This window comes from Notamacropus eugenii, chromosome 2 (genome assembly GCF_028372415.1).
Source record: "Notamacropus eugenii isolate mMacEug1 chromosome 2, mMacEug1.pri_v2, whole genome shotgun sequence".
Classification (NCBI taxonomy): Eukaryota; Metazoa; Chordata; class Mammalia; order Diprotodontia; family Macropodidae; genus Notamacropus; species Notamacropus eugenii.
Window position 1 is genome coordinate 269,771,033 of NC_092873.1, and position 22,305 is coordinate 269,793,337.

Genomic DNA, 22,305 nt, shown 5'->3' on the forward strand with positions numbered 1-22,305 from the left:
GCAAAGGAGTAAGAAAGTCAGACTTATGCCCTAGGAAGTTTATTTTAGTGATTATGTGAAGAAATGGCTAGAGAGAAGCAAGAGTGGAAGAGAGACTAATTAAGAGGGTATTACATGGTTCCTCCTTACCCTTCCCATATTCCCTCCTCAGTAGTAAGACAATGAATAACAAGGGTCTTTAGTATGACAAACTTCTTTACTAGAAGCATGAAGATATATATGGACATAAACATCACAGGCAGGCAGTTACAGGCAGGGGCAACTGACAATGCAGTCCAATTATGGTGAGCAGCTTACTGTAGATATATATCTCTACCTTGTCACCTGAAATCACTCCATTCTATAGCTCTACCAAGAAGTCTGAGCTCTTCTTAGTTTCACGCTGTAGCAAAAATTCCCTGACAATCAAGGGAAGCAGTATCCAGAAGAGACAGTTTTGGTGCCAGGAAGAACCGAATTCAAGTCCTACCTGTTGTATACATCTTGCCTGTGCAACCCTGAGCAAGTCACTTAAGTCTCAGTGCTTCAGACAACTCTTTAAGATTGTAAGTTTCTGCTCTTCATTGGTAACAGTTACCTTTATCAACATAACCACAAGCTCTGTCCAAAAAGACATTAGCTAGGTACCACTGAAGGACCAGGTCTCCGTGGCTCTTCCACATCTCTATCCCTTAGTGCTCCATAGCTCTGGTTCTTGCTTGGGTCAGCTCTTTTGCCATTCGGACTCACTCACCCACTCTCAATCCCCTGAAACTCTGGCGGTATATCTGTTTAGAACTGCTTTATCCTTTGCCTCGATGACCACTCCTCCAGGTCTGCCTACTCTAACCCTTCTCGTTCCATCTTGCTTCTGGCTGCTAGGGATCAGGGCCAAGCATATCACCCATCCTGCATTTAGCAAGACTGGAGAGGTGGGATAAAGCAAGGGTGACCTTTGTTCTACATTCTTGGGCATCCAAGCTGTCATGCTCCCTGAGTGTGCAGTCCTTTCTTAACTGGATGAGGTGTTCTTAAGCTTGCGGTCCACTATCTTCCTTTTCCCCACCCCGTTCCCCTAGGTTAAAAACTACAGCCTCCCTCGGAAACTGCTGGGACAAAGAAGGCACTATTCCATCTGCGAAGCCTTGGTCGCTTCTTGGAGGAGGGCAAGGAAAACAACAAGGTGCTGGGGCTACCTTTGCCCCATCTCCTCCGCACGCAAATCTGTAGTGGGGTTCACAGGAGACCACAAGGCAGACCCGTGTCCTCTTAGCCTCTTTCTCGCGGTGTGTGGGGTGGTACCTGGGCTGGTACAGGTGTGGAGAGGTCAGAGTGAATAGGTAAGGCACACTCAGCCTGTGCGTGCTCTTCCAGTTCTTAATGACGCCTGGGGAGTAGGAAGGGAATGTCGGGATGGTGGGGAGACAGAGTGGGAGGACGTTCGGGGAGGAGAGGTTCAAGTTCAGCCCGCTATAGCAGGCAAACAAGCGAGAGAGGTGGGCGCAAGGAGGGCGAGGCGAGGGCTTCCCAGGAAGCGAGCGCAGAGGAGGCGTGGCCAATGCGGCCGCGGGGCGGGGCACCAAGTGAGGCTAGGGCTTCCCAGCAGCTACGAGCCGGACGGGGGCGTGGCTAAGACTGGCGCGAGGCCGCGCGCGAGGCAAGGCGAGGGGCGGGCTCGCGTGGGCCCACCCCTCCGCCCTCCTCCCCCTTTCCCTCAGGTCTACCCAGGCTTCCCAGCCTTCCCCGCGCTTCCTCGGCTCGGGCAGTCGCAGCAGCGGGCGCGCGTCCCCGTCCCTGTCCCCGGCTCGTTCCGTGCTATGGCGGCCTACAGCAAGTACCTGACGGCGCGGAACTCCTCGCTGGCCGGGGCCGCCTTCCTAGTGCTCTGTCTGCTCCATAAGCGGCGCCGCGCCGCGGCCGCCGCCGCCTTCCGTGCTGGAGGCCCGCAGCACGGGTAAGCGGGACCCGCCGCCCCCTCCTCCTCGGGAGTCTGCCTCGCGCCCCCCCGCGCCTCCAGTCCCGGCTTTGGGGTCCTGCCAGGGCCAGCCTGCACTCGCTCGACGGGTCCCGCTCCCCGCGGGCCTCTGGGATTTGGGGGGTGGGTAGGGCTGCCCTCCCTTGACGTCCCCTCTCCCGTGCTCCTCCCCCTCCGCGCTCGCGGCCCTTTCCTCGCCCCAACTTTCCAGGGCGTCTTCGGCCTCCTCTCCCTGTACCCCGTGTGTGGGTGCAGGACCTGGCGCGGTTGGGGGCCCCGCCTGGGAGCCCCGCAGCCTGTGTCCGGGGCTGCCCCCGAGCTCAGGACAGTCAGGGGTCCGCCCCAAACCGTCCAGGAGGAGGGCGAGTCTGAGAACTCCCTTTGGAGCCCCTTGGCAGAGTCTGGTGGGAGAGCGATTGGTGCCCTTGGTCCGTGACTCGTTGTCGAGAGCGGCCGAATCTCGGGCCAGAGCCCGCGACGGAGCGGGCCGGGCCCTCCGCGGGTGCTTTCCGACTTCCCTGGCCTCAGCCGGTGAAGGGCGTGCAATCTCTTCCGCCGGCCAGGTGCAGGATCCAGGTCTCCTGCGCTCGGCTTCCCAGGCTTTCCTCCGGCAGATTTCACTTCTATTTTTAGGGTTCGGGAAACTGGAGGAGAGGGGTTCGGGAGTCGGCTTTGGTCCTCCAGAAGACGTTAGGCTTCTGTATATTCTTAGATAACCGGGTTTTTGGTGAAGTTACAGCCCAAAAGGCCCTGTGCCTTCCTCGGCATGTTGTGGGTTGGTTTGGTTTTTTAGTTACCATTTTATTTCATGAGAGCTGCCACCACTAAAATCTGGAGTATGAAGAAATTAAGTTTTATTCAATTGGAAGAAGTACAGCTAAAACTAGAGACCATGATAACAGCTGTTCAGTTCTATGCTATTAACGGTAGTTTCCCATAGGAAATAATTCAGAATTGCCCAAAAGACTTAGTGTGGTGAGAATTTTCACATTAAAAGGAGCATATTTGCGAGGGCAAAAACCTGACAACTGTTTTGTTAGGCACCGTAAGTAAAGCATACGTAAAGCAATTCACCGTTTTAAACTTAGTTGATTCTATTCCTCACCTAGAAATTTACCAATTAAAAAAAATTCTCAAATAAAAATATAATGTGACTTTGTATTAATATTCTCTCAGAGAGTAGTGCTTAAATAATAAGAATAAATGCGTTAATGTTTAGAGAGTAGATAACAGAATGAGATAGACCTTGATGAAAATTTTAGATATTTGATTGGAAGAACACTGGCATGTCATCATTTTTGTTAAAATCACACAAAATGACAATCCTTTCATTAGAAATTATGCAAAGCGTTTTGAAATTAAATTGGATTCTGGTGAATATATTTGAATAAGAAATCATTGCTTCATCATCTGTTGAATGGAAATAAAGAAGAGATTTGTAGGTCATTGATAAAATTGGGATTTAAAATAAAGAGAAACATGAAGCAAATGACTTTTAATCCTCAAAATATTTATAAGCTTGATAAAGATTTTAAAATGTTATTTTGGTGGAGGAGGTGAAATGGTCAAAACAGTTTTATAGGAATGGGACAGATCCTATGATTTCATTTGTAGAAATAACATTTGAATGAGGAAACTCCCTCTACCAAAGAAGGTCTTCACCTTCTCTGCAATTTAGAATCTTAGAGGGTTTCCTAGAGCACTGAGAGGTTAGAATCAGAAGGAGGACCTTAACTGGTGTTGTCTTGGTCTGCTCTCTCTGCCATGCCAGGATGCCTTTGTAAAGCTTTATAGGTCTACTGTGTTCCAAATTGTCTTAATTATCTTTCTGTAACCTGCTAAGACAAATGAACCTTTTGTATTACAGCCTGTGAAAATTGCCTGTTTAATAGGTGGAGTACTTATATTTAACTGTCCTTATGAATCTCTTTGATAATGGTTAATTAGATATATGTAAAGGTTAATCAAAACAGAAGTCCAATGGTCAAGCCTTTCCTTATTCTAGGCACTCAAACATGTTGGACACCAGAAGCCTCTGAAGTTGAGTTCTTGCAAAGTAAAGTGAAAACAGTTCTTTTGTTTAAGTTTAATCTTCCAGTCAGACCATTAGAAAATGAGCTGACTGGAAGTTGGCACCCACATAGAGCCTTTTCTATTGACCTGTAAGCCCTTCAAGGTACCTTGTCTTATCTAAAATTGTGTTTCCTTTAGTACCCACTTAGCACAATACTCCTATACACTAAGTGCTTAAGTACTTTATTGTTTTAGTTACTGTGGAGCATTTAACCCATAACTAGTTGATAAGAGAGCTACAGAAAATATGTAAATTATATGGTATCTCCTGCCTTTTGGACATTTTCACCTGGGTGATCTATGTAGTGCAGGGAACATACCTAAAACTGAACTCATTATCTCTTCCCTCCAGGCCCTTCCCTCTCTTCTAACTATTACTCTTCAAGATTACACCATCCTCTCAGTCACTGAGTCTCCCACACTAGGCATCATCCTTAACTCCTTACTCTCTTACATCCCCCTTCCCCAATATATAATCTCTTGCCAAGGTCTTTCAATTTTATCTTCATAACATCTCTTGTATGTGCACCCTTCTTTTTTTCTGAAACAGCCATCCCGCTACCCTTGCTAAAGTATAAGCTATCCTCATGTCTTAGCACATAACATTTAATTATGTCAATAAAACAAACATACAAAAAGTTTACAAATGTAAAGTAACTTATGATTAGGTAACAGTAAACAGTATAGATAATAAATGGTATAGAATTCAAGAGAGATCCATATAAGTGGTCAAGGAAGGCTTCATTAAGGAGGTGAGACTTGATTGGTGCCTTGAAGAAGGGGCAAGATTTTAGATATGTTTTTATATGGAAGAAATAAAATATTAAGGGTCATTCATTTGAGTTCATATTATGTTTATGAATTTTGATGAGAGGAAGAAGCTTTCTGTTCTATTCCTTAGACACTTGGAAAGATTATACAAAACCTATCAAGGTGATAGGCAGATTCATGTACCTCATTTAGGTTCTTTGAACCTAATTTGTAGGGAAAAACATTGATAAAGTATGAACAAGTAATCTGTCAGCTGTGAATGGTCATTATTAATTATATGGCAAAATTTTAATAGGATGGATTTATTAGATGCAGGAATATGAAATCCTAAAATACTTGGGTTTCTCCTCTATCTACCCTTATTCCTTCTCCAGCACCTCCATCCCCCAAATCCTTAATAAAAATGGTAAAATGTTTTAGAACATCTCAGAATAGCTAAACAGAAGTCAAGCCATGTGACCTGCCTTCCATGTTACCTTTTTCTTTTGGTTCTTGTACCTTTCTTACTACATACTTCTGTCTTCAGCCTGTGTAGATTACCCAAAGCTCAGTACTTGGCACTCTTTGTATTTTCCATCTTAGAACTCATTTGTAGAGCTTTAATGTTTTAGAGCTAGAAACTACTATAGAAATAATTTAGTCCTGTCTCCTTGTTTTACATATCAGGAAATGAAATCTAAGACTTTCCTGGCTTCAACTGCATCTTGTGAAGAACCTCTAGTCCTTTCATCTCCTACTCATTAGAATGCCCTCATTTGAGTAAGCTGTCAAGATCATCTTAAATTCATGACAACATGGCATAATGGAAAGAGCACAGACTCAGGAATCACAAGACCCAAGCTTTGCTCAGGCTTTGTCAAGTTGGAGAGTGAACCATAGGCAAATCATTTCACTTCTCTGGACTGCAGTTTCACTGTCTTTTAAAACGAAAGGATTGAACAAAGCAGTTCAGTTCTAAGTCTTGAGTGTAACTCTACAAGCATGTCATCTTTTCCTTGGAAATCAATGTACAGATTCCCTACAGCAGTTGAACTACTTTTTTCTCAGTAATCTTTGACTTTGCTCACTTTTCCCAAGTCTAACGTGTACATTTTGTCAGCTCTTACATTTTGATATTTCTCATTCATCTTTTCTTCACTGTCTTCACTATCATCACCCTCTTCTAAAGCCTGGGTAATTCATTGCTGGATTACTTTAGTAGTTTTCTAACTTGTCTTCCTACTGCCAGACTTTTTTTCCTCCTGTCTTCAGGCACATGTTTTTTCAGGGCTTACTATTTGCCAGGTATTGTGGTAAATGTCCTGGGGCAATTATCTGCCTTCGGGGGCTTATGGTAGAGTTGGAGATTTCACTTCATACCCAGCAAATTAGCAAAGATAGGATTGGTCAGTGATGGAAGAGGCAGGACTAAAGAAAGACAGGTATACTTCTACACTATTGGTAGAGTTGTGAATTAGTCTAACCAATTCTGGAAAGCAGTTTGAAATACATTCTAAAAGGTGACTGAAATACTTGACCCAAAGATCCCCCTACTAGACATATGTCCCAAAGACTGGTCAAAGATGAAGAGAAAGATCCCATATTAACCAAAATAAATGATTTTTGTTTTAGCAAATAATGAGAAATAAAGTAAATGCTCCTCAGAGTGGCTGAATAAATTGTAGTACATCAACATAGTGGAATGTCACGGTGCTGTAAAATGATAAATCGCAGAAATGCAGAATCAGAGTTGGAAGGGATCTCAGAGGCATATAGTTCAACCCATATATGAAAGGAATCCCCACTGTTACATAACTGACAATTGGTCATCCAATCTCTGCCAAAACACCTCTGAAGAGGGGAGAATGTAAATATGAAGAATTCAGAGAAGTAGATGATGGTGTAAATGAACTGATCTAGCCTGCAGTGAGCTGAACCAAGGAAAACAATATATGCAGTGACTACAACAATGTAAATGGAAAGAACAAAATAATTGAGACTGAATCTAATTTTAATGTAATTATGCTTTGTAATTAAAATTTTTTTTATAACCTAAATATGTTATAATGATGAAGCATGGTTCCAGAGAATAGGTGAGAAAATATACTTCCCTCCCTTCTTTGCAGAGTTGAAGGACTGTGGGTATGGAGCATCTCGTCTGCTTTCATATTCACTTCATGTGTTGGTTAGTTTTGCCAAACTTTTTTTTTTTTGTCTTTTTTATTCTTTTGTTACAAAGGATAGCTTGCTGGGGAGGGGACATTCAAAAATGAAGTTGATACAATAAAAGTAAGATCAATAAATATTAAGTAGTTTAAAAATATAGTTGGGGAGACAAGACAGACATGAAAAAGTGAAATGAAGTAAAGAGAGATTAATGCTATATGGAGAGTGCTCCATATATGTGTATCTTAAATCCTCATTGCATTCTTGTGAAGTAAGTGACCTCAGCAGTTTATAGAGATCCACAGTACTTAGAACTGGAAAGGATTTTAAGTTGTTTAAAGTATTAAAATTTTTTCCTGTCTTAACAAGCATCATAAACAACAACAACAACCCCAAAACAAAAAAGGACATTTCCGTTTAACAAAGTAGAATAGAAAAGGAGGTTCACACATGAGATGTAAAGTCTGTACTGTATACAACTTATTTCTCCTTTGGAAAGGACTTTAGAGAATATCTAATCCAACAATGAGAAAACTGAGGCCTAGGGATTACCTAGGGCTACACTGTAAATGACTAATGTTAAAGACAGAATATGAATCCAGATCCCTTCTTATTCCAGATCCATCCACTGCCTTTTCCATTATAGGCCATTGCCTTTAATAAGTCCTTTCTTCATAACCATATTATGAAGATTAATAAACTCATTTGACAGGTGAGGAGCCTGAAGCTAAGAGATGCTAAATAATTTCAGTCATTATTCCCAACTCTTAGGAATACAAAAGGAAAAATGAAATATTCTGTGCCCTGTAGGAGTTGGGAGGGGTAGGCATTGTGTCACCTATACAAGGTATTTAATCTTGGAAAAGAAGGTTGGAGCCAGGTCTCAAGGGGTTTTAAATTGGGATACAAAAGAAGTTACATATTTGACCCTGGAGGCAAAAGGGAGTCAGTGAAGTTTATGGAGCAGGGGAGCAATATAGTCTGTTTTATGCTTTAGGGTATCAAATTTTGATCATTGCATCTGATATTTTTGACTGCTTCATAGGCTTAGAGTTGGGAAGGACCTTAAAGGCTATCTAATTATTAGATGAATTATTATCTAATTATTAACCCAATTTTCATTTTTGTCACAAGGCAGGTTTTAGTCTGAATGGGGAATGGAGGTATTTAAAGTTATTGTGGTATAAAGACAAAAATCATTAATAAAATATTTTTTGAAATACCATTGATTAGTTTTTACATCACTTTCATTTCTAGATATAGTAGAAAGAACCCTGGCTCGGAAGGAAAGATGTGGGTTCAGGTTCTACCTCTGACATTACTTCTATTGTTTTATGGAGGAGGCAGCTAGGTAACTCTGTAGATAGAGCAGCGGCAGCATGGTTGAATGGACAAGTTACTAAATCTCTTTGGACCTCAGTTTCCTTACATTCCTTAAGTGAAAAGATTGGACCTAGATAGTCTCTTAGGTCCCTTTCAGCTCTAGAGTGGTGAACCAGTGACATAGCTGAATCTTGACACACTGATAGTTCATCCTTTTTTCCATCAGGTGCTTTGTTTGCTTTCTGTCCCAGGAACATCATGCCCTTTGCAAGATAAGCTGATTATTGGAAATCTCAGATTGATCTAACTTTGGTACTCAACACCTCTCTAGCACCCTCAGTTGTTTCTCCTCTCTGATTGGCGGGCAGGAGAACAGAGCAGTAAACTCCCAAACTCTTTTTTATAGAGAGCTCAGAACTTTGGTTTTGATTCCATGAACATCATGTATTTCTCTGTCCTGGGTACTTTCCACTTCCTTACTACCTGTGCCCTTCAACATTCCTTGCATTCTGGATTGTCAAAAAGAGAAGATGTAGAGAGGCAGATTTTTGGATAAATGCAAAAATAAATTTTCTAACAACTATAACTGTTAGCTTTGGTTGTTAATCTTAAAAGTGTTAAATCTTAAAGTTAATCTTAAAGGATATGGTAGGCTCCCTTTTACTTGAGGTCTTAAAGTGATGACTTCTTGTTTTTGTAGAATGAATGGAAAGATGCTTATTCAGGTAGGAATTGAACTAGTTAGCTTCTGAGATCCCTTCCAGCTCAATCTGAGTAATTGAGAGTTTAAAAGTATTTCAGTAATTTAAGGACCTATAATTGTGTAACTGAGGCATTTGCCTCTAGTAAATACCTGAGCTGAGTTTTTTATAACAAGTCCTTGGACTCACTTTATGAACTTTCTACTATATGTTGTTGAATAAATGAAGAGACTGAAGCTGAAAGGCCCATTGCTAGAAAGTAGTAGAGTTGGGAGGAGAGCTCAGGACTTTTGACTCCCAGAATTCTCTTCCCATGACCTCACATTAAGACCCCAAACTTGGTCAGAGATTATATTTCTAGTGTTAGAAATAATCTAGGCAGCATAGCAATGAACAAAGATAACATTAGATGTGTCAAAAATATGAAATATACATCTAAGAACCTTGGAGAAAAGAGAAAGGAATAGAATGACTTGACTTAATATTAGGGGTTTAGGGAATGAGATTCCTTTATATGTAGAGAAAGGAAAGGAGCAGAGTGAAAGTATTGAAGTCTTGCCAGGCATGTGTTTGCTGAGACACAGCCCATTCTAGGTCCTAGAAGAAGTAAATAGGGAACAAACAGGCTCTTCTGCCTCCAGCATTTCTAAGAGATAGGTTTCTGGTAGCTACTTGTCATCAGGTGAGAATCCAATGTATCCATGTTTCTGACAGGAAATACAACCCCCATTTTGCAGATAATAAATGACTGCAGTATTGATACTCACTGCTTTCAGTTAACTTATGTGCTATATGACATGCCCTTAATAATACTTACAGCACTAATCACAGTTTTGCTTTCTTTTAGTAAAATCAATTTTGGGTAATGAATTTGATAAATTCATTTTGATAAACCCAAATCAAGTTGTTTCTACCTATGATTTTTATAATATTCTAGGGTATGCATAGGGACAGGAACTGGATCTGAGAGGTTAAATTACTTGTTATACAGTTAGCTCAGTAGAGATTTAATAGTATTAATTTACTCTTTTCACAAATATTTGAGTAACTCATATATGTGTGCTGAATGTTTTGGTGTTACAACCCTCAGCTTTTTTCACTCTAGAGCTTACAGCTAGAACATCCATGGCAGTACATTTGTATTACACTTTATTTGGGAGACATGAGATACATAAATGTATTATTAAATTTTAGAAATTTTCTTCACAACAACCCTGTGAGATGAGAATTACAAATATTTTATAGATGAGAAAACAGGTACAGAAAGGTTAAATTACTTGTCTGTAGTCACATAGCTTGAAAGTGTCTAAATTGGGCCTTCTGGCTTCAGGCATACCATTTTCTCTCTTCCACTGCTGCTCAGATGTATTCCTAAATTGCAAATCTAGAAGAGGGAGATAAGATATGTATGCAGATAACTATGATACTTTGATAAGCTTAATAAGAGAGATACAAGTAAAGTGCTGTTTTAGTTAAAAATGAAGAGATCCCTTCTGACTTAAGGAAATATTTCGTGGAGCAAGTGACATTTGAACTGAATTTTGAAAGAGGATTAATGGATTGAACTAGAGTAGATTATTATGTAGACAGGAGAGAAGCTCTCTGTAAGAAAGCTGGAATTTATCTCTCCCTCAGATTTCTTCTACCACTTTGAACCTCTTTTTCATACTTAGCACATTTTTATTTGTAATTAATTCAACAAGTTTAAATTTTGTTTCAGGTAAAAGGTTGGAGGTTATAATTTTCCAGTCTAAACTCTTTCTCTTCTTCAATTCTGGGCCCAATTCATTGTCCATCTGCAGTGTCTAAGATGTATGCATTAATTGAACAGTTCTGTAATCTGAAAAATAGGCATTTTTTATCTAATTGGTTTTTCCAGTGAGGTTAGTTTTAAGCCATAATCTTTTCAGTGACTTTTTAAAAAGTATTTCAGGGCTTGATGAAATCAGCGCAATGTCATCTTCTCTGTTTTTCATTCAAAACCCAGCATAACCTTGCCCCCACCTACCCTTCCATTCTTCTTACTCCTCAGCAAGCACTCTTTGATCCAGTGACTCTGGCCCTTGGCTATTCCATGAACAAGACATTCCATCTCTCAGCTGTGGGCATTTTTTCTGTCTGTATCCCAGGCCTGGAATGCTTCCCTCCTCCTCTCCAACTTTTGACCTCCCTCGTTTACTTTAAGTACCAGCCAAAATCCCATCTTCTACTGGAAGCCTTCCTTAATCCCTCTTAATTCCAGTGCTTTCTCTCTTTTAATTATTTACTATTTATTTTACATATAGCTTGCTTTGTATATATTTCTTTTCATGTTATCTTCCTCCATTAGATTGTAAGTTCCTTGAGGGCAGGGACTATCTTTTGCCTTTTATCTTATTTGCCCCAGTGCTTAGCATAGTGCCTGGCACATACTAGATACTTAACAAATGTTTCTTGATTGATGGTCAAATGGGGTGTAGGTGGAGGATTAAGGTCAGGGAACAATTAAGGGAAACAAACAAGGTTGAAAACCTGGGTGACTAAAAGGCTGGAGGTGCCTTTATCAGAAATAGGGAAGGCTGGATGAGAAATGGGTTTAAGATGAAGAAAACAAGATTGTTTTTGGTCATGTTGAAATTTACATGTCCATGGAACAGGTGGATATGTACAGAAATCACTTAGTGATTTAGGATTTGAGTTCAAAAGAGTGATTCTTACTGGGTTTGGGAGTCATCAGTAGAGAACAGTAATAGTTGAACTCATGGGAACTGATGAATTCACCAAAAAGGAGAGAGTGTGGAGAGAAAAAGACACTTTGGGGAAGAATGATTTGTGTGACGATCCAGTAAAGGCATTTGAAAAGGAGCAGTTATTCAGGTTGGAGGGGCAATACCAGAATCACAGAAGCTAAGAGAGCAGAGAATATCCAGGAGAATAGTTATTAGAGTCAAAAAGGGGCAGAGAGGTCAAGTAGAATGAGAACTAAGAGAAGGCCAATGGACTTAGCAGTTGAAGAGATCATTGGTAACCTTACACTATTTCATTTGTGTGATTTGGTCAGAAGCCAGATTGTGTAGCTTAGGAGAGTGACTAGGAGGTTAGGAAATTGAAGTTTGGTTATAAAAAGTAGAGAGAGAATGATAACTTTGAAGAAATGTCTCTTTCCTATTTTTTTCTTTAACAGATCCAACATCAGAGATCTATATGACAAGAAAAGGTGGATATCTTGTGGTGAGAGTGAAGTATAACTGATATACTTCATTGGTATTCATACATGGTTAAGAAAAATAGAGGAAGGACTCAGGTACATTGATTTGAGCATCTCTGGAGGATTTATGAAAAGGCAGGGACAAGTCACACAAGATGAGAAGTCACAGATGAATGATGATCTGCCTCATTGTAGGGAGTACTAGCATCAGTGAGATCATTATTCACTGAAGTGCCATGTTATTTGACTAGGTTAGTTTGGAGCTGTAATTACATGAAATGCCTTCCCTTCTACTTCATTGGTGAATTTTCACCATTGCTTTAATTTGGCAGCTTTACTACACATAGATTGCTATACTCTAAAATCAGTCACTATTCATTTTCTATTGCTAACCCAGACAGATTCATTTTTTTTGGATGTTCAGTGCTTGCCATATCTATCCCTTTCCAACTCTCTTCTTACTAAAGAAAGTATAAGGCTCCTTGTTGTATGTTGTTATATACCTTCGAACTATTTCCTTAATCCTGAATCATATTTCCCAACATATTTCTGGCTATCCTCCCTGGGACCTCATTTTATATTTAAGAACCTAAGTACCAAGGGGCATGCGTACAAACTGTATTAAAAACATTTTTAGCACAGTGACTGACACATAGTGTGTGCTTAATAAATGTTTATTGAATTGTTAGTGACCTCTGTTTTTTCCTTTGTTCTATTGACAGCCTGTATTAAAATTTTTATAGTGATCATTTATGAATGGGGCCACAAGAATAACTATTTAGCATTTGTACTGCCGTATATTTTGGTCATGAATGAATAAATAAAGCATTTACTGTGTGTAAAGCATTAAGGTAAGTGTTGGGGATTCACACAGAAAAGTAAGATAGTCCCTCTTAAAGAGCTACATTCTAATGAGAAAGACAGCACACATCAAAGTTTTCAATAGCAAGTCAGTTGAAAAAGATCCATGGTCCTTGGGCTTCAGTGTCAAAACAGATGTGAATGTCTCTTCTTTAATGTCATTATTGTCATTATCTAAATATTGTTCTTAAATTAAATATTATTAATATGAATATTACTAATATTATTCCTGAGCCTCTTGGGTTCAGTATCATAGGTTGTTTCAATAAGGGTCTGAGAGGAGTTGGTGGTTGAGGTGGTAGTGGTGGTTTGACTTGTCTGGCACATTCTTCCTTTTTTCTCTCTTTTAGGGTACCTTGCTGCTTCATCTAACCAGGGGTGGGAAGTCACATGTGGCCTTTTGACTGAGTCCAAGTTTTACAGAACAAATCCTTTTATTAAGGGGATTTGTTTTGTGAAGTTTGAATTTAGTCAAAGGGCAGCACTTGAGGACTTAGAGGGTCACATGTGGTCTCCAGGCCATAGCTTCCCCTCCTCTGAGTAAGGCTGACTTATTTGTGGCAGTTGATTGCCATCTATGTGTGTGTGTGTGTGTGTGTGTGTGTGTGTGTGTGTGTGTGTGTGTGTGTGTGTGTGTGTGTGTGTGTGTGTGTGTGTGTGTGTGTGTGTCTGTGAAGGATTCAATTCTAATTTTATTTTTCATTTTTAACAGTTCATATCACATAGAACAATTCCAGCTGATACTTCTTTTTAGAGCATTTATCATATAGACCACAGAAGAATTTTTTTTTTTAAACATTAACCAACTGAGACACTAATAATATTTATGTATGCTAATTTCACAAGCTCTTGACCTAATTGTCTCCACAGTATTACTAAGAATTAAAGGACGCTAACTTATTGTTGTTGGTCTAAAGTCCTAAGCCTAATAGCTTAATTTTAGACTTAACCTCAGATGTTCCCCTACCAACAATCTATAATTTAATAGATCTGGTATTAAGCTTACAAACCTTTTGACTATAGAAAATTGCCACTAAGAGTAGGGACATTCCAGGGAACCAATATCTCCCCAACTTCATGTCAGTTCCAGGTATGAGTAGATTGTCAACTTGCATTCAGTGAGGCTTAAAGTCTGCCAGGTGTCAGTGGGGAAATTGAGTCCAGAGAATCCTACCTCAGCCCAGGCTGAACAGCCACTCTCCCACCCTTCCCATGGGATCACCTTTTGCAATTCATACCAGCATCTCACAGGCTTACTGGCATCATGGATTGGAGGCTCAGACCACCTTTCTTGCTATCCATACCTGGAGTTAGACTCAGAGGAACAGTCACTTAATAGTTCCATAGCATCTTAAAATAGCAAGTTCCAATAACCAGGTTTCAAATATGACTATAATGTCACTTTAGCTAAAGAACATCTTTTGAGGCAAGTCTTAAGTGACTTACATGCCTTTCTATACATGTTCTCTAGTCCTGATTAAATAGCAATCAAAATCAAATTTACCATTAAAACCTTAACTTTTTCATCAATGCCAAATTTTACCCAAGGTTACCTTCCTCTAGGAAACTTAGACTAAAATTCTTTCCCCAAAACTAAAGATGTCTCAGTAATTAACTCAGTCAATTGTTTTAATACTAATTGCTTTTACATCACTTGGTAACACGTCCAATTTTTCTCCCCATCACTCCCCTCCCCCTGCTTCCTAATACCTTGCATTCTGATTACTCCTTCTATGTACCCTCCCTTCTATCACACCCTACCCTTCCCTTACCCCCATCTCTCTTTTCTTGTAGGGCAAGATAAATTTCTATACCCCATTCCCTGTATTTCTTATTTCCCGGTTATATGCAATAAAAATTCTCAACATTTGTTACTAATACTTTGAATTCCAACTTTTCTCCCTCCCTCCCTCCCTACCCATCAAGAGAAGGCAAGCAATTCAATACAGACTAAATATGTGTTGTTTTACAAAAGACTTCCATAATAATCATGTTGCATAATACTAACTATATTGTCCTCTATCCTACTCTATCCCCCCTTATTTTTTTTATTCTGTCATTTGATCTTATCCCTTCCCAAAAGTGTTTATTTCTAGTTACTCCCTTCTCCCATTTGCCCTCCCTTCTATCATTCCCCTCACCCCACTTGTTGCCTCCTCCCTTACTTTCCTGTGGTATAAGATAGATTTTCCTATCAAATTTAGTGAGCATGTTATTTCCTCCTTCAGCCATATGTGGAGAGAGTAGCTTCACTTTTCCCCTCTCCCCTTCTCCCTTTTCTCCTCCATTGAACAAGATTTTTCTTATCTCTTATGAGTTATAGTCTGCCCCCTTCCATTTCTCCCTTTCTCCTCCCAGTATTTTCCTCCCTCACCCCTTAATTTTTATTTTATTGTGTTTTATTTTTTGTGTGGATATCTCTTCTGATTCAACACAACCTGTACTCTCTGTCTATATATGTGTATGTGTGTGTGTGTATATGTACAATCCCTCCACTGGGATATACTGAGGAAAGATTCAATAGTTATAAATATTTTCTCTCCATGTAGGAATGTAAACAATTCAGCTTTAGAAAGTTTTTTATGATTTCTCTTTCCTATTCACCTTTTCATGCTTCTCTTGATTCTTGTCAAGTTTTGTGTACAGTTCTTGTCTTTTTCTCAATATGAATGCTTCATAGTCCTCTATGTCATTGAATGACCATTTATTTCCCTGAAGTAGTATACTCAGTTTTGCTGGGTAGGTGATTCTTGGTTTTAATCCCAGTTCCTTTGACTTCTGGAATATCCTATTCCAAGCCCTTCAGTCCCTTAATGTAGAAGCTGCTAGACCTTGTATTATCTTGATTGTATTTCCACAGTATTCAAATTGTTTCTTTCTAGCTGCTTGCAGTATTTTCTCCTTGACCTGGGAACTCTGAAATTTGGCCACAATATTCCTAGGAGTTTCTCTCTTCAGGTCTCTTTCAGGAAGTGATTAGTTGATTCTTTCAATATTTATTTTGCCCTCTGGTTCTAGAATATCAGGACAGTTTTCCTTGATAATTTCATGTGAGATAATGTTTAGGCTCTGTTTTTGATGTTGGCTTTCAGGTAGTCCCATAATTTTTAAATTGTTTCTCCTGGATCTATTTTCCAGGTCAGTTGTTTTTCCAATGAGATGTTTCACATTATCTTCTATTTTTTCAAACTTTTGGTTTTGTTTTTTAACTTCTTGGTTTATCTCATAATCATTCATTTCCCTGAACTCAATTCTGTCTTTCAGCGAATTACTTTTTTCAGTGAACTTTTGAAACTTCTCCTCCATTTGGCTAATTCTGCTTTTTAAAACTTCCTTCTCTTCATTTGCTTTTTGGACCTCTTTTTCCAATTGAGTTAGCCTCTTTTTAAAGGTGTTATTTTCCTCAGCATTTTTTTGGTTCTCCTTTAGTAAGCGGCTAACTTGTTTTTCAGGCTCTTCTGTTGCCTGAGCCCAGCTTAAGATCCCTTTGGAGGCCCTGGAGGCAGGGGCCTTGACTTCCTCTGACAGTATGCTTTGTTCTTCTTTATCTGGAAGGATGGGAGGAGACACCTGTTCCCCAAGAAGGTAACCTTCTATGGTCTTATTCTTTTTCCCTTTTTGTGAGCATTTTCCCAGCCGGTTACTTTACTTCTAAGTTTCCTCTCCACAACCATCTCACCTCCAGTGTCACCAGGCCAGCACTGGGGGCTGAGATTCAGAAGAGCTGTTCCAATCCCCCAGGGGCTTTAGGCAGGGGCAGGGCCTCTATTCGGTGTGAGATTAAGATCAGCTGCTCAGATAGAGGCAGGGCTGCCATACAGGGCTCAGTTCGGTCAGGGGCTTTATAGTGAGGCCTTCAACTATGGATGTGGGCTGCTGCCTGCTGCCTGCCTTGGGAGCAGGTGTGCTTCTGCCTCCACTGCTACCATCTGAGGAGACCTGAGTTATGGGGACACCCTGTTATCTTCTCGGCCAACCAAAATAGCCCTCTCACTTACCTTTAGCGCTTGTGGGTTGAGGGATCTGCGCTGCTGCTGGAGATTCTGTCCCTGAAGCCTGCTCAGTCCTGTTCCTCCCAGTGCTGCTCAGCCAAGGCTGGGCTGGGCTATGCAACAGACCTTTCCCCATCGGTCTTTGAGGTCTGGGCTAGAAATCTCCTCCACTCCGTTGTTCTATGGCTTCTGCTGCTCCAGAATTTGTTGAGAGTCCTTCTTTACAGGTATTTTATGGGCTACCTGTGCCTCTATCCCTTAGCCACATCTGTCCACATCCCAGTTGCCACTTTAATTCATCTTTATGACTCCCAGTTTCCAGATACCAGTTTGGAACTTAAGAGAAGTTAATAAAATGCCTATTTGTTATAAGTTGCATCATTCTGAGTCTTTAATATTGCTCTGAAAATTATTTACATCTTTATATATTTTCATCTTCTTCTGCTTAATTTTCTAACTCATTGTTTAGCCTCATAAATAACTTGAATGTGTATGACCTAGTAACTAAAAATGTTATAGCTCTGAAAGTTTATATTATCAGAAAGTTTCGTATACTTGAAATATTTTTGGTTGGAATTTGCTATGATATTCTGTCAATTTTGCCTTTTTCCTTTGGTCATTCTACCAATCTTGAGGAGAAAATCATGATACTTCTCTTTCCTTTTGAAACAGTAACTGCTCTTGGCAGAATAAACTTTTGTCCATGCCAAGGCAGACAAAGGATTAAATTAAAGGATCAGGTGGTTGCTTACCACTGACTACAGGAAAGTCATGCCTTTTACTTCTCTCAGTTGTTACTAGAGTTTTATGTTTGGTAAATATTCAGCATAAATACTTGTTGATTGAATGAAGAGCTTATCAGGGCTTCTTCACTTGTGACCAACTAACTTCTAATTGACTACAAACTGAGTTATCCTTAGTTAAAGCACGAGTTAACATAGAATGTTGTACTAAATTAAATTCAGAGAGGATTGCAGTATTATAGATTAGAGCAGCAAGGTTCTTAGACTTCATTTACTCTAACCTCTCCTCATTTTACAGATGACAAAACTGAGTCTCAGAGAAAGGCTGCCCCCTTTTCTGGGTTTCACTAGTAGTGGCAGATCTGGGATTTGAACCCAGGTACTCTGATTGTATATCCATACATCTTTCTGTTGCATCTTGTTAAAAGAAACTTATGTGGATGGGATAATGTCAGGAATGAGTTTTTTATTAGCACAAAAAATTTAAGGTTAGGTTGGAGTTCCTAATACACAAAGTATTTTCCATCTCAAAGTATTAGAAAGATATTGAAAGGTAAGAAATTTATTTCGTTTAAATAGTTAACTGTGAAAAGGATGAATAGTTTGAGAGAGAAAAGTTTTGAACAAATTATGAATACAAGTTAGGTTTCTTTGAAGATTATCATGCAGTTTGAGTTTTAAATTGCAAAGAGTCTATAGGGAAGCCAGACAAAAGTATGTATGTCTAAGGAATTGTGGCATCTGATGGAGATGATATTGTTGATAAAAACAAAGCATTACAATTCTGATGGTTCATCGTATTCTATGAATATTGGTCAAGATGTAAATAGTAATAGCTTGAAGGGTCGTGGGAAGACAGTCCTATAATGTGCTGTTGATAGAAGTGCAGTGGTCTCAGCATTTCTGATTTCATTTTGGAATTATGCAAGAAGAGTGACTAAGCTGTTCATACTTTTTGACTTCGCAATCAGTCAGTAACAATTTATTAAACTTCTGTTATTCAGACTCAACTATCCCATTAGTAGGCATATAAACCTAAGGGAGTAAAAACATGGAATCAAAATTCTCATAATACTAATAGCTAACATTTACGTAGCGATTTAAGTTTTGCAGATTGCTTTACATATCTCATTTAATCCTCTTGACAACTCATTGATGTAGGTCTGTCACCCTTTTAGTTCAGGTTTCACTTAGATCAGATAAGACACTTGTAAGTCAATGAATAGTTAAATAGTTTACTTTGCCCTAACACAGCAAGGATATGCAACAAAGATAAAGTGGCACTTAATATCTATAGACAAAGACTCCCAGAAGGGCAAGGTATTTAGTGGTCTTCAGGCTTTTTTATTGCCCTTAAATGACCAGAAGGAGGGAGTCAAGGGGATAATCAGGTCCCAGGGATAGCTTTACTTTTAGTCCAGAAAAACAAGGAACCCTAGTTCTATCGCAAGGTGCTATTCTCATTTTGTACCTAAGGAGAGAGAATGGTTAAGTGGCTTGCCCAGGGTCTATGTGCGTAGCACTAATAACTGGGTTGTTAATGTCCACAACAGCATTCAAACTCATTTTTTCTTGCTGCCTTCAACATATATCAAAATAATTGTAGTAGCTCTGTGATAGGAAAGGACTGTTGACTAAGTAGGGTGCCTATCAGTTGAGGAATTGCTGAAAAAACTGGGATATGAATGAATATATTACTGAGAGAATTTAGGGAAATGTGGAAAGATTTTTATGAGCTGTTGCAGAGGAAAATAAGCAGAACTGATAAGGTATGTACAAGGATTATAACAGTGTAAAGACATCACCAAAAAGAGATTGAATTTCTGAGTAATGGGAAAGGAAAAGAAAAGAAAACAGTGAAGCTCTGGAGAAGAAGAGATAATAAAATATATCTCCTTTCTCACAGTAAAGATGTAGGACTCTGTAAGATAGAGTGATACATTGTCAGACAAAATTTCTGTTTCATATATAGTGTCCTTAGTTTCTTCTGTTTATCCCAAAGGAGAGTTTTTAGTGTTGGGGATAGGTTGGAGTGGTGGTGGTGATGGTGGTGGTGGTGGTCCAAGGTTACTATGAAACAAAGGTAAGGGTATCAATAAAATGTATTTTTAAAAAACTACCAAGTATTAAAGTGTGCAGTGGGAAACAGCATCTTTGAAACCTAGAACAGTGGCGTAGTACAGTAGAAAGAGCACTGGAATGGACACCAATAACTATGTCTCTTTAGAAGCATGTTGGTGTAAGTTCTGGCTCTAGAACTTATTAATTGGGTGATTTTCTTCTTTGAGCCAGTTTCCTTATCCCATAAATTGTGTATAATGCTCCTGGGTTATTTTCAGGAAAGTGCTTTGTAAACTGTAAAAGGCGCTGTGTAAATATGAGTTGTTATGACCAAAAATCACATGTGATTGGAGTGTTACTTTTTTTCTTTGACATGGAAATCATTCAAAGCGGCAGTTGTGTTAATTATGTGTCAATTCTGAGGTATTTGAAAAAGTCTAATTTAAAAGCCACAAATTATGGTTCAGTGATTGCTTTCTTCATTATTTATATTGCTGTGGGTCACACATCTCCGTTTCGTGAAAACTTTTTTAGACTAGAAAACATATCGCTGAGTTAATTACCCATCTTATTCATTAAATTTGACTCTAAATTACTTTTGACCTTTTCCTAAAACCAAATTCACCTCCACAGGATGACAATTTGTAAAGTACTTGACTACCATAAGTGGTGTAACTGACTATTAAGTTATTTTTGAATATATAATTTAAGGATTCACAGTCTGTCCTGAACACAAATTCTTGAATGGTAGATACTTTAGTGTCTTAGACTAGATTGTGGCACTTAATGGTTTATAAACTCTCAATTCAGCAAGCATTTATTATGTGCCTACTATGTGCCAGGCATTGTAGTAAGTGCTTGGAGTACACAAACAGAGTCCCTGCTTGACCTCAAGAATGCTTTCCTGGGAGGTAGAGATCAACAAGTTGTACCCAGACAAATATATACAAATAGACATTTTCTTGAGTCTCACAGCACTAACAATTGAAGAGAGCTGTGGAATTAGGGAAACTTTTGTAGGAGGCCTCGAAACTTTGAAATGAACCTTGAAAGAAGCTAGGGGTTCCATGGAAAGTGAAGGAGAGCATTCCAGGAATTAGGGATTTACACAAAGTTTTAAGTTTAGTTTATGCAAAGGCTCAGAAGTGGGATTACAGTACCCTAGTTTTATTCATAATTAAAACAATGAGGTGGGGTTTTTTTTGTTTTTAACTTTTCAACGGTGTTTAAAACCTGGAAAATGTGCCCTTATACAAGCCATCCTTGTAATAGAAAAAATAATACACTAATAATACACCACAAATCTGTTGTAATGTGGCCCCATTGAGACTGCTATATTGCAAGGCATTATAGGTGACGTTTATTGTAATCAGATTTATTTTGAAAGAATTTAATGAAAATTTTGGAGGTCAGGATAGAGTCCCATTGTATAAACTGATTCTGATGGGGCAGATGATATAGGTTTTCCATTATCCCACTCTTTTACTTAGTAACCTCATTTCCAAAGTCTACATTCACTGGGAAGAAATAGGGACTTGTACTTGTAGATCCCGACATGTTGATTTTTGCTACTCGACATGCCTGCTGCCTTTGTGGAAAATTACCTTGATTTAACTGAGGGTTGGTATGCAGGGTTAGTGAATATTTTTGCTTTTATGTTAAGTTATTTAAAGGTGCTATTGTAGGAAGCTACAATAGATTTGGTCTAAGGAAATCTATTATCCTAAGTTTTCAGGGTTATTTTCTCAGGGTCCCATGACTTCTGATATAGGCATGTAGGAGAGAGTAGTGAAAACTATACAGAATAGTCATTGTTGCCCAGTCTATTGTTTTCTGTGCCTAAGGTCTTGGGTTGTTAAACAGTCCAGTATACAATTCAGTTTACTTAAAATCTAGAATTTGTTTTTAGATTAGGCTGTTTTTTACTTAGTTTCTGTTATTAAAATTATAACAAAATAATCCCATTTAATGCTGCACTGAATTAATTATCCTTAAATAACATTTAGTGACTTTAGCAGATGATTTTTCTTCTACCACTGCCATAATTCTTCGTGTTACGATTATCATTTAGGACAGTGCCTGGTACATAGTAAGTGCTTAATAAATGTTTGTTGATTGATTGTTGGCAGAAGCAGGAATTTTTATATTTTATCCTAGGGACACCTGAAGCTTCTTCAGGGGAATGATATGATCAGATCTGTGCTTAAAGAACATCTATTTTGGCAGCTGTGTGAAGGATGGGTTAAAGAGGTGGAAAACGTTCACAGTGGAGTGACCCCTGAAGAGATCATTGTGGGGGTCTAGGAGTGAGAAAATAAGAGTCTAATCTAGGTAGTTATGATATGAATAGATAGAAAAGGATGAATATGAAAGATGTTTTGGAGGTAGAATCAACAAGGCATGGCAACTTACTGGATGTGTGGTTGGAGTTTTGATTGTGCTCAGTTTATGAACCTGAGTGACTGAAAGAATGCAAGTGCCCTTGACAGAAAAA

At 39.2% G+C, this 22,305-nt stretch overlaps 1 protein-coding gene across 3 annotated transcripts in view; it reads left to right on the forward strand.

The window, feature by feature from the left end:
• Positions 1-1,680: 1,680 nt before the first annotated feature.
• The window catches only part of ABCD3 (ATP binding cassette subfamily D member 3), an 89,944-nt gene continuing 69,319 nt past the window's right edge, over positions 1,681-22,305 (forward strand). Inside the window, exon 1 of one of the 3 annotated variants that reach the window (XM_072644061.1) lies at positions 1,681-1,933. In XM_072644061.1, coding sequence (XP_072500162.1) covers positions 1,797-1,933 — 137 coding nt within the window. In that variant the 5' untranslated portion in view covers positions 1,681-1,796. Of the gene's footprint in view, positions 1,934-16,556; positions 16,601-22,305 lie in introns of those variants that run through there. The other 2 variants (XM_072644064.1, XM_072644063.1) reach the window with 2 other exon arrangements.